We start from the raw sequence: 12,873 nt of genomic DNA, 5'->3' as shown, positions 1-12,873 counted from the left end.
ATACTAAACCGCGATAGTAGTTTTTAGCACAGGGAGTTGCGCTGAATGCCCCGCGCTGCTCTTGATGCTCATAGGCTCCCTGCGCTAAAAAAATGCTATTGCGGTTTAGTAAAAGGGAGCCATAGTGCAAAATATAGACAGCAGATATAAATTCTCAAAACGGACACATTTTGATCCAACACATGGAAGTGAAAGATTAAGATTCATTCATTTTGAGAACAAAAAAGAGGGGGAGGGAGAAAGAAGTGAAAGATTTATTCTATTTGGTGGATATAGAACTACAGAACATTTGATCAGATTTTTTCATCTAGGCACCCGAGTGCAGAAGCCAGGCAAAGATGCTTAGCGTTAGGTTAGTGGTGCAGTAAACACCATATTTTGAGAAAAACAATCTATATACCTACCTACTGTAATGTGGAATGGTTCCTGAATATGTGACTGCTGTTCTTCATCCTCAGATGATTCTTCTCTTTGTTTTTTCTTAATATAAGCCACTACAAAGAAACTTAACCCAACAAGCACAATCAAAGGTCCCATTATTTGGAGCGAAAGCAATCCACAGTGCTTGAGGTCAGCTTCCGAAGAGCTGCTGCTGTTAAACTGTTCGTTTTGCCATACTGCATTGCATCCAGGAACCCAAACACCTAGCACGCTAATTAATATGCCACTAGTTAGAAATAAAAAGCCAAAAATAAGAAACTGTGCAAACTGGCGACTCTCCCCACATAAAAAGGTACCGTCTGGGTCCACCTGGTCACCTCGCAACTGCCTCTGACTGACAAAAAGCCTTGCTCTCGATCTTGCCAGCAAGATCAAGCCCAGACCAATCACAGCAAGAGAGGGCCCAATAACCTTCAGTGCCACATTGCAGCTTGTGAGATTCTCAGATTGGCATGCCTGGAAACCAAAAATTGAGAGCAGAATTCCAGTACATAACAGCACAACTCCAAAAACAAAAAGGAAAAAGATAAGCTTGCTAGTGCAGTCACGGCTTCCATTCCAATAGGAGAGGGAATTGGTAAAAGGATTCATCACCAAAAAGGCAAAGAGGATCTTTCACTGGAGCACAAATTCATTAAATCTCCAATACCTATAGAAGAAAAGTGAATAAAAGTAAATGCCATAGCTTTATTACTGCCTGCACACTTTCTTCTTTTTAGATTTCTCCCACCAACTACTATGATAGGTCCCTGCTATAAAGATGAAGGCAAAAAACACATTCATACTTTCTATGGGATTGCACTTGACTGCAATTCAGTTTATAATCATGCCATGGGACCAAATAGGTTGGAGATTTTTGAGAACAATTTTCAAAGGCTTTTGAAAAAACAGCCCAACATATACCAGAAGATGAGGGGGAAGTCAAGTTGAGCAGAGTGCACTCTGTGAACGTCGAAACAGCTGTATGCATATTTTCATAAACTTTCATGAAAAAAGTACTCAGACAGATTAAGATCTACAGGGGAGAGCAGGTGGTACCACATAAAGAATGCATTTATGCACAAAGTATGTAGAAACAGTTTATAATAAAGGAAATAATGAAATACATACACTGCAAAAATGATCAGAGATTTTTAGTTTATCACATTTTCCACCCTAGACCTTTCAAGTATATACATGCATTCTTATAAAGTTGCTCGCTAAATGGACCTTTAACTAAAGCTTAGTGTGCGCTAAATGCTGTACATCCTATTTTAAAGGAGTCATGTCACCTATGGGAAGTGCACGTAACCCATAAGTATAAAGATAGGACATGTAGCTTTTAACCCACTAATGTCTATTACTGCACACTAAGCTTTAATAAAAGGACCCTAAATAAATGGAAGAGTTTTAAGTAGTCAGCTACTTCCATCTTCAGTCCATGATTTTGGGGAGTAAATCTCCCACAATGCTTAAACAATGCATTTTAGGTTTATAATGATTTTTATTGATGATTCCATACAACACATTGCAATAAACAAAACAGAACAGTACAACTTTCATCATCCATTCCCCCCCCCCCCACCAGTGTCCCTTAAAAGCTCCCTCCCCCTCCCCACAGAATAAGGGACCAAGTTATAAAAGTTCAAAGAAAAAAAAAAAACAAACCCAAAACTACCAGTCCTCCAACTCCATATAATACTATCCCTTAACTTTCAAACATAGTAAATGATGGCAGATAAAGACCTGAACGGTCCATCCAGTCTGCCAATAAGTTATACCCATTAAAAAATACATGATTAAATTAACTTGGAAAATTTAATTATCTCACTAGTTATACCCATCTCTAGATCATTGATAAATATGTTACAAAGCAGAGTGTCCCAACCCTTGGGGAGTGGCGTACCAAGGGGGCGGGGGAGGTCCGCCCCGGGTGCAAGCCCTGAGGGGGTGCTCCCAGCCTGAAGTCATTGGCGTTCAATTGCCCCCCACCCCCGACGTCCAGTTCTCCCCCCTGGCGTCTGGCGTCCGGATTTCCCCTCCCTGGTCTCCCCGCACCATTTACCGTAGCGAAACAGCCTGCAGCAAGATCGCAATGCCAGCAATCTTGCGCTACTTCGGTGCCGTTTCCTCTGCCGCAGTCCCACCCCTCCTCTGACATCAGAGAAGGGGATGGGACCGCAGCGGAGGAAACAGCATGAAGCAGCACAAGATCGCTGGCATCATGATCTTGCTGCAGGCTGCTTCGCTACGGTAAATGGTGCGGTGAGGCCAGGGGGATGAGCAGTCCTTCGGGGTGGGGGGGTGAGCGGTCCTTCTGAATGGGGGGTCCTTTAGGGTGGGGCAGCAGGCCTTCACAGGGTGGGGCGGGCAGGCAGGCCTTCAGAGGGAGAGACAGGCCTCCAGGGGGGATGCAGGACTTCAAGGGGGGGGGGACAAGCCTTCATAGGGGGATACAGGCTTTTGGGGAGACATGCCTTCAAGGGGGACAGGCAGGCAGGCCTTCAAGGGGTGGGGAGACAGGCCTTCAAGGGGGACAAGCCTTCTAGGGAGGGGAGGACAGGCTTTCGGGGGGACATGCCTTCAAGGGGGACAAGCCTTCAAGGGAGGGACAGGCAGGCAGGCCTTCAAGGGGGGGGGGTTCAGGTCTTCAAGAGGGGGGCCATGGTGTAGAAGTACACGGAGGGAAGGTGGGGGTTCAAAGAGACGTGCATATGCCAGGCTTTGGGGGGGAAGAAATAATGGGTCTGAAAATAGAGGAGAGGGAGAGAATGATGGACCATGGGATTTAGGGAAAGGGAGAGAAGTTGGACACAAGGGATGGTGTGGAGGGGGGGATAGAGATACTGGAAAGGAGGGTAGTTGGGAAAAGAAAGGGAGAGATGGTGGACCCTGGGGTGGTGGGGAAGGAGGGAGAGATGCTAGATGAAAGGGTAGTTAAGAAAAGGTGGATCTGTGGAGGGATGCAAAAAAAATAAAAGAAGCCAGACCTCCTGGGGAGGGGAGGGAAACGGAAGGGGAGGACAGAGATGGCAGATGGATGGTTAGCATGCAGAAAGAAGAAGGAAGGAGACCCTGGCAAGCAAGTTATCAGAAGACAACCAGAGCCTTGGACCAACAAGATTTGAAAAATAACCAGACAACAAGAGGTAGAAAAACTAATTTTATTTTCTGTTTTGAGATTACAATATGTCAGATTTGAAATGTGCATCCTGTCAGAGCTGGTGTTAGACCGCAAATGTGAGCTAGGATTTAACATAGAGAGGAAAAGTCCTTTTTGTTTCTTTATTTTATTTACACCACAGCGCCAGTGTGGTTAGGAGAAGCCTAAGGGGGTGAAAAAGCTATAAAATAAACCCACCAGGATGTTTGAAAAAAACACCCAATTGGGCAGGAAAATCCAATCGAAAAACCAATTCAATAGGCTGAATCAAAATTTTTTTTCCTGAATGAGGCAGCACTAGTTTGCGTTACCGTCTTAGACTTTAGGACCTGGGATTGGGGAGAGATGGCATCCTCAGTACTTTATAAAGCAAGTGAAATCAGTGGCGTACCTAGGGTATGTGGCACCCGGGGCCCATCATTTTTTGAAACCCCCCCCTATGTAAAAAAATATTTTTTGTAATGACCATGAAACAGAATAAATGGTCAGAATAGAAACAGGCAGTGAAAATTTTCTTATATTCCAAACATAACATAACATAAATTATGTCTGAATTGTCATGACATCAGAAGTACATATGGAGTAGTTGCAGGTGATGCTTGGGACAGTTCTGATTGTGTTAGTTCGGCTTTATGTGTTTTTTGAATAGAAGGGTTTTTATTTCTTTTTGAAGGTTTTGCAGTCTGTGGTCGATGTCAATTGGTTGTAGAGTTGGGGGTCAAGTGTTGCAGCTCGAATGGCTAGGAGGTTCTCAAACAGTTTTTTTCTTTTGACATTTTTGGTTGGAGGGTGTGTGAATGGTACGCGAGTTCTCCTATGTCTGTTTGAAGTGGATTTAATTATTTAGCTGAAGAAATTAGTTACCCCCTCATCCCACACACATTAATTCTCTTCCATTTTTGTTCCCATTATAAAAAACACTGATAAGTTCCCAGAAAACAAATACATTAAAATAAGAAGTGAAAACAAAGGCCCCTACAGATGAGAACATAACATAAGAATAGCCTAACTGGGTCAGACCAATGGTCCATCATGCCCAGTAGCCCATTCTCATGGTAGCCAATCCAGGACACTAATACCTGGTCAAAACCCAAAGAGTAGCAACATTCCATGCTACCGATCCAGGGCAAGCATACACTTCCCCCATGTCTTAATAACAGATTATGGACTTTTCCTCCAGGAATTTGTCCAAATCTTTCTTAAAACCAGCTACACTATCTGCTTTTACCATAACTTCTGGCCACTTAATTTTTAAGTTTAGATCTTTCCTTTCAAACAGAGACCTTGCTAGATGTCAAATACAGCACAAGGTAACTTCACATGGACTTAGCTGTGCAGGAAATGTGAATCTCCTCATACACCCACCATATAGTGCAAAAATGTGCAAATGTCTGTTTTTTTCTTTCGATCACTACATAACCTAATTCCACACAAGCAGCGTTGTTACAAACATATTCTGTAGGTCAATACTAAGGATAACAAAGTTTCCTTCCTTGGACCAGAAGGAGATATTGATAAACCACTGGAAGAGATCCCAAAACAACACCCAAAGAACCACTCAGTGTGTGAACCAGTTGAGTGGAGTGGACTAACTGGGGGGTGGAAATGGGCCCGGAGTTTGCTCAGCAGAATTTCCCAGACCACCTCTTCCTCTCAACACATTGACACGCTGCCACCATCACCACTAGAACACCTCACTAGGTAGGCCAGCTATGCTATAAACTTTATAAAACACATTATTATATTTTCTTATTTATTTTTAAATCTATTTTATTAAGCAATAGTAAATACAAAAGCAATGACAACCAAGATATGCATTTTCATCAAACACCCGCGGAGGACTGGACTCTTATGCCCTCCCCGGACCCACCTCACCCCACCCCACAGCAAAGAATCCCCAACCCCCCGCCCTCCCCTCCCCATCCCCCCCCAGATACAAACAGCAAATGCTTAGGCAGGGAACAGCGAAGACACAGTAAAGCATTGAATCAGAGGTGAAGTCTATTCAAAACACGACTACGACTCTCAGGAGTCAAAATGTTCAAATACGGAGTCCACGTGTGAACAAAGTCTCTGCTCCGGCGTCGAGAAGAACATGCCAAGCGGGCCTCCCAACCCAGAAGTTCATGAAGGCGATTCCTCCAATATCAGAAAGAAGGTGGTTCAGAAGAAAGCCAGCAACACAAGATACATTTCTTCCCCAAAATAAAGCATTTACTAAGAAATAATTTTTCATAAGAAGTGTACATATTCAAGAAAGAGAAATGGGCAAACAGCATAGACTGCACTGAGACTGGCACAGGGGTCTGCAACAAGCCCTGTAAAAAGGAGGCCAGCTCCGTCCAGAATAACTGAATCCTCTCACAACTCCAAATGCCATGAAAGTAGGAATTTACCTCCACTGAACAGCGGATGCATAATTGAGTATCAATACAACCCATATGGTAAGCCTGACTCTGGGAAGCATAGGCCCTCAGAACAGTGCGAAAATGACATTCACGTAATTCAGCACTGAATACCAAGCCCGTAGTGCGTCTCAGGACAGTTAACAAAAAAAATTTCCCCCAAGTCCCTACCCAAGTCCCGCTGCCAGGCCTCCAAAATACCAGGGAAAACCCTCGGCGGGCAAAGAGCCAGGATCCGGCCATGCAAAACAGAGATAGATACCCTGGAATCAGGATCTGCAGTCAAAAAAGTAATGAGCTGGGTCCCAAAATCCCCTTGCAAAGAAGTCCCCAGGAGGGAAGCCACGTAGTGACTGAGTTGACAATAAGCAAAAGGAAATCCAGTCTCAGGAACCCCCCTCCCCACTAATTCAGCACAAGTTAAGAGAGACCCATCATCCCGCAGAACATGCCGTAACTGTTCCACCCCCCGAGCCCTCCAGCGACCAAACACGGAAGGTCCAACCCCCGGAGGGAAAGCTAAGTTCCCCACCAACGGGAGAAGTACACTAGTATGAGAGTCCTGATTCCACAACCGAAGGACTTGATGCCACACCGTCCACAAGGACCGAAACAAGATACTACGCCTACAGAGACGCGGCAGTTTAGACAACGGGGCATGGAGGAGATACAAGAGAAGTGATCCCGCTCCAGGGCAAGATCCGTATAAAAAGAGGTACCCAACACCCAATCACTAATATGACGAAGCAAACAAGCCTGGTTATAAACCCTGATGTCAGGATTATATTTTCTTATAAAGCACATATTTTAACTGAACTCTCTGACATCCTCAGCCTTTCCATTCACAAAAATAGAAGGAAGAAAAGTTCCCATTTCCAGCTGTCTAATGTCCCCGGCCTATACAATATTTTTTTTCTGCAGACCCTTCAAAAGTCTGACCAAATCCTCGTTTCACTTGCATTATAAAGTACTGAGGATGCCATCTCTCCCCAATCCCAGGTCCTAAAGTCTAAGACAGTAGCGCAAACTAATGCTGCCAGATTCAGGAAAAAAATTTTTGATTCGATTCAGCCTATTGCAGGGGTGTCCAATGTCGGTCCTCGAGGGCCGCAATCCAGTCGGGTTTTCAGGATTTCCCCAATGAATATGCATTGAAAGCAGTGCATGCACACAGATCTCATGCATATTCATTGGGGAAATCCTGAAAACCCGACTGGATTGCGGCCCTCGAGGACCGACATTGGACACCCCTGGCCTATTGAATTGGTTTTTTCAATTCAATTTTCCTGCCCAGTTGGGTGATTTTTTTTCAAAACTCCTGGTGGGTTTTATAGCTTTTTCACCCCCTTTGGCTTCTCCTAACCACACTGGCGCTGTGGTGTAAATAAAATAAAGAAACAAAAAGGACTTTTCCTCTCTCTGTTAAATTCTAGCTCACGTTTGCAGTCCAACACCAGCTCTGGCAGGATACACATTTCAAATCTGACATATTATAATCACAAAACAGAAAATAAAATTAATTTTTCTACCTTTTGTTGTCTGGTTATATTTCCAATCTTGTTGGTCCAAGGCTCTGGTTTTCTTCTGATAACTTGCTTGCCAGGGTCTCCTTCTTTCTTTATGCTAACCATCCATCTGCCAACTCTGTCCTCCCTTTCCTTCCCAGGAAGTCTGGTATCTTTCCTTTTTTTCATCTCCCTCCACAGATCCACCTTTTCTTAAATACCCTTTCATCCGGCATCTCTCCCTCCTTCCCCACCACCCCAGAGTCCACCATCTCTCCCTTTCTTTTCCTAATTACCCTCCTATCCAGTATCTCTATCCCTCCTCCACACCATCCCTTGTGTCCAATTTCTCTCCCTTTCTGTTCCTTTCCTCCCTAAATCCCATGGTCCATCATCTCTCTCCCTCTCCTCTATTTTCAGATCCATTATTTCTTCCCCCCCCCAAAGTTTGGCATTTGCACGTCTCTTTGAACACCCCCTTCCCTCCGTGTACTTCTAAATCATGGTCCCCCCCAAAGGCCTGTCTCCCCTTAAAGGTCTGCCTGTCCCCCCTTGAAGGCCTGCACCCCCCTTGAAGGCCTGTCCCATCCCCTTATAGGCCTGTCCCCCCCTTGAAGGCCTGCCTGCCTGTCCCCCCCTTGAAGGTCTGCACCCCCCGAAGGCCTGCACCCCCCCGAAGGCCTGTCCCCCACTTGAAGGCCTGTCCCACCCCCTTGTAGCTTCTCTCCCCCCCTTGTAGGCCTGTCCCCCCTTGAAGGCCTGCACCCCCCCCGAAGGCCTGCACTCCCTTGAAGGTCTGCACCCCCCCCGAAGGCCTGTCCCACCCCATTGTAGGCCTGTCCCCCCCTTGTAGGCCTGTCCCCCCCTTGTAGGCCTGTCCCCCCCTTGAAGTCCTGCACCCCCCCTTGAAGGCCTGCCTGCCTTTCCCCCCTTGAAGGCCTGCACCCCCCCCAAAGGCCTGCCTGCCCCCCCAAAGGCCTGCCTGCCCCCCCCAAAGGCCTGCCTGCCCCCCCTTGAAGGCCTGCCTGCCCCCCCTTGAAGGCCTGCCTGCACCCCTTGAAGGTCTGCACCCCCCCCCGAAGGCCTGTCCCCCCTTGAAGGCCTGTCCCCCCTTGAAGGCCTGCCTGCCTGCCTCTCTGTCACCCCCTCCCCCTTGAAAGCCTGCCTGCCTGCCCGCCCGCCCCACCCTGAAGGCCTGATGCCCCGACCCACCCCGAAGGACCGCTCGCCTCCCTGGCCTCCCCGCACCACCTATGAAGCAGCCGCAGCAGGAACGCGAAGTCAGCGTCAGCGATCCCTGCGCTGCTTCCTGCGCCACGGTCCCGCCCCTCCTCTGACATCAGAGGAGGGGCGGGATCGCGGCGCAGGAAGCAGCGCCTAAGCAGCGCAGGGATCGCTGACGCTGACTTCGCGATCCTGCTGCGGGCTGCTTCACAGGTGGTGCAGGAAGGTCAGTGGGGCGAGCGGTCCTTCGGGGGGGGGGGACTGAACGGCAAGGCCGGGAGCACCCCCTTAGGGCTGGCACCCGGGGCGCACCGCCCCCCCCCCCCCCCCCCCTTGGTACGCCACTGAGTGAAATGAGGATTTGGTCAGACCTTTGAAGAGTCTGCAGAAGAAAAATATTGTATAGGCCGGGGACATGAGACAGCAGGAAATGGGAACTTTTCTTCCTTCTATTTTGTGAATGGCAAGGCTGAGGATGTCAGAAAGTTCAGTTAAAATATGTGCTTTATAAGAAAATATAATAATGTGTTTTATAAAGTTTATAAGCATTGCTGGCCTACTCGGTGAGGTGTTCCTAGTGGTGGTGGTGGTGGCAGCGTGTCAATGTGTTGAGAGGAAGAGGTGGTCAGGTAAATTCTGCTGAGCAAACTCCGGGCCCATTTCCACCCCCAAGTTAGTCCACTCCACTCAACTAGTTCACACACTGAGTGGGTCTTAAGGTGTTTCTGGGTAGTTGTTTTGAGATCTCTTCCAGTGGTTTGTCAGTATTTCCTTGTGGTCCAAGGAAGGAAACTTTGTTAACCTTAGTATTGACCTTCAGAATATGTTTATAACAGCGCCGCTTGTGTGGCATTAGGCTATGTAGTGATCGAAAGAAAAAAATAGACCTTTGCACATTTTTGCACTATATGGTGGGTGTATGAGGAGATTCACATTTCCTGCACAGCTAAGTCCGTGTGAAGTTACCTTGTGCTGTATTTGACATCTAGCAAGGTCTCTGTTTGTAAGGAAAGATCTAAGCTTAAAAATGAAGTGGCCAGAAGTTATGGTAAAAGCAGATAGCGTAGCTGGTTTTAAGAAAGATTTGGACAAATTCCTGGAGGAAAAGCCCATAGTCTGTTATTAAGACATGGGGGAAGTGTCTGCTTGCCCTGGATCGATAGCATGGAATGTTGCTACTCTTTGGGTTTTGACCAGGTACTAGTGACCTGGATTGGCTACCATGAGAATGGGCTACTGGGCATGATGGACCATTGGTCTGACCCAGTTAGGCTATTCTTATGTTATGTTCTCATCTGTAGGGGCATTTTAATGTATTTTTTTTCTGGGAACTTATCAGTGTTTTTTATAATGGGAACAAAAAATGGAAGAGAATTAATGTGTGTGGAATTGGGTGGGGGGGAACTAATTTCTTCATCTAAATAATTCAATCCACCTCAACCAGACATAGGAGAACTCAAGCATCATTCACACACCCTCCAACCAAAAACATCAAGAGAAAAAAACTGTTTGACAATCTCCTAGCCATTCAAGCTGCAACACTCGACCCCCAACTCTACAACCTATTGACCGCGACCATAGACTACAAAACTTTCAAAAGGAAATAAAAATCCTTCTATTCAAAAAACACATATAACCTAACTAACACAATAAGAACTGTCCCAAGCATCACCTGCAACTACTCCCCATATGTACTTCTGATGTCATGACATTTCAGACATAATTTATGTTATGTTTGGAATAATGGTTCCATATATGAGGTTCAATAAAAGAAAATTTTCACTGCTTGCTTCTATTCTGACCATTTATTCCGTTTCATGGTTATTACAAAAAATATTTTTTTACGTGGGGGGGGGGGGGGTGCCACATACCCTAGGTACGCCACTGCACCATCGTTAAACACACAGCGAGTTTTGTGGAAATGGGGCTATGTACAGAGAGGAGTAATAACTACTGATTTTAGCACCCCTTCCCCACATCATTTTGAAAAGTCTGTTTCTATGTCTATAAGAGTTACTACCAACAATAAAGGTCTTTGAACTTTGGGAATGCCAAGCATAAAGAAAACTTTTTTTTTTTTTACACGTCTCTCTCATGACCCAGCGCACTGATTCACCTGGGATATCTCATATCTGGTCGGCTCCTGATGGGTTTCGGTTTTACTCTCAAAGTCCCAGGCCTGAAGGAGTCACAACTCACTGCAAAAAGTAATAGACGGATTGGCGGTTATGCTATCACAAGAGCAGGTCATTTCATCATGCGCCAGAACAACGCTTCACCACACCAAAACGGCACCAAGCGAGGCTCTGAAATGCTTTCCACAGCTTTTCTTTCTTTTCCACGCACGCTCGCTCGCTCCATAACCCCTTCCTAACTTCTTCTTACCTTTGTTTGTCCGCCTCTACTGCAGCCCCGTCTCACGCGCCTCGTCCCTTTCATCCCCACAGCTGCTGCTTGCAGATTAATAGCCGCCCGGCCTGTAGGCGTGTGTGTATATACCTGGGCGGAGATAGGTTGCGCGTGAGGCAATGAGCAGCTCTAGAGGGGTGTGTGCACCGAAAGGACTAGAGAAGAGACATCCCCGACGGTCTGAGACATTTATTTCAACACAAGAGGGGAATAGGTGAGGAGGAAACCCCGAGATACTGATTTTTCCGCAAGGAGAAGGGGGCGGGGCAGGCTGTATGCGGTGGGGCGCCTAAAGCAGGCGCCAACCGAAGCCGGCTGAAGGGGCTTTTAGTTTACATTTGAACTCTCGTTACCTTGCAACACGAATTATAAAGTATAATCTGGTTTCTGGTTCCAGTGTCGCCCATATTGTGCAACATTTCTCGACATTGTTTGAACTAATAATGCCTCGGAAGTACAGAAGGCTCTACAAATTATTCGTAAAATAAACTCATTAGAACTTTTTAATAGCTCGCACTGTTCTATGATCTTTTGGGGGGAAGATATACCTGAAAGCCTTAGGAGAGGCCTCCTGAAGCAACATTACTATTACATATTGCAGTCGTGTATCTTATTTCTAGTCAAGGCAAAACATACACAACACAAAAAAATGTTGGGAATTTCATTTATTAACCAACAATGGTCAAGAGAAACAGCAGCTGATAAAGTCCAAATGGCATTTCTATTCAGTCCATCCATCCATACCATTCATTCTCCTCTCCCTAAGTGCTCCCGTGTTTGTCCCATGCTTTTTATGAATTCACATCCAGTCTTTATCTCTATCACCTCCACCGGGATCCGCCAGTCCACCTATCTGTCTATCTATCCCTCCCAAATCTAACTGATGTAACCTTGCTATCCTTACAGTTCCACTTGTTGTATACCGTCTTGAACTGAAAAGGTATGACGGGATATAAATAAAGCTATTATCCATTCTGTAAATATATATATATTTCTTGTACAATCCCACTTTATGCTGGGCCAGGGCCAGACTGCATACCATCCCCAAGTGCTCCGGAGGTGGCAGAGGTCACTGACCATGGTGGTCAGGTCAGTGGGGTAGTCAGAAGACTTGAAAGCCGAGGGGGCGGAGCCTGACAGGCACGGTGATCAGACGCATGGGGTAATCGCTCCTCCACACTGATACCTATTTGCAGATATTGCGGTGTATTCAGGTAACTCTCGTACTTCAGAACACTCAAATCTGTATCATATCTGCCTTCATGACGCCTCTGAAAAACAACAAAGGAGATCTGACTTTAACAGCTCCACTAGGCGGAAAACAGCCTAAAACTTATCCGGGCTCCCCGGACAAAATGGCGCTGAAACATGAAGACACGCAACTTGATATCTTGCTTAAAGAAATGCGTTCTGTCAAACAAATTATGCAGGAGCAAGTCAAAGAAACAAAACTTCTGCGGGTGGAGATAGAATCGCTCAATGCCCAGTTTGTGGATGCGAGGCATTGTATTGATGCACTTGAAGAACAAACCGTGTCCCTACAGTCAAAAGTATCTTTGATTGATAAACATGACAAACTACTCATCTCCCTACAACGCGATCTTGAAGATTTATCAAATCATAGCAGACAATGCAATATTAGAATCATCGACCTACCTGAAACTTCAAAGGGCTCTGATGTTGCTGCTTTCTTGGCTGATTTCCTGCCTCTCTTTCGCAGTCCCGCTTGAAATAGAGCGGGTGCACC

General features: G+C 46.1%; 1 protein-coding gene across 3 annotated transcripts in view; it reads right to left on the bottom strand.

The window, feature by feature from the left end:
- Positions 1–11,337, bottom strand: part of TMEM171 (transmembrane protein 171) — a 41,033-nt gene extending 29,696 nt beyond the window's left edge. The window contains exons 1-3 of one of the 3 annotated variants that reach the window (XM_033929223.1): positions 11,103–11,337; positions 10,834–10,915; positions 405–1,090 (exon numbers count right to left, since the gene is read on the bottom strand). In XM_033929223.1, coding sequence (XP_033785114.1) covers positions 405–1,032 — 628 coding nt within the window. In that variant the 5' untranslated portion in view covers positions 1,033–1,090; positions 10,834–10,915; positions 11,103–11,337. Of the gene's footprint in view, positions 1–404; positions 1,091–10,833; positions 10,916–11,036; positions 11,057–11,102 lie in introns of those variants that run through there. The other 2 variants (XM_033929231.1, XM_033929237.1) reach the window with 2 other exon arrangements.
- Positions 11,338–12,873: the final 1,536 nt, after the last annotated feature.

The sequence above is a fragment of the Geotrypetes seraphini genome, chromosome 1, assembly GCF_902459505.1.
Source record: "Geotrypetes seraphini chromosome 1, aGeoSer1.1, whole genome shotgun sequence".
Classification (NCBI taxonomy): Eukaryota; Metazoa; Chordata; class Amphibia; order Gymnophiona; family Dermophiidae; genus Geotrypetes; species Geotrypetes seraphini.
The sequence above is the reverse complement of the archived record's forward strand: the minus strand, read 5'-3'. Positions and strand labels throughout refer to the sequence as shown.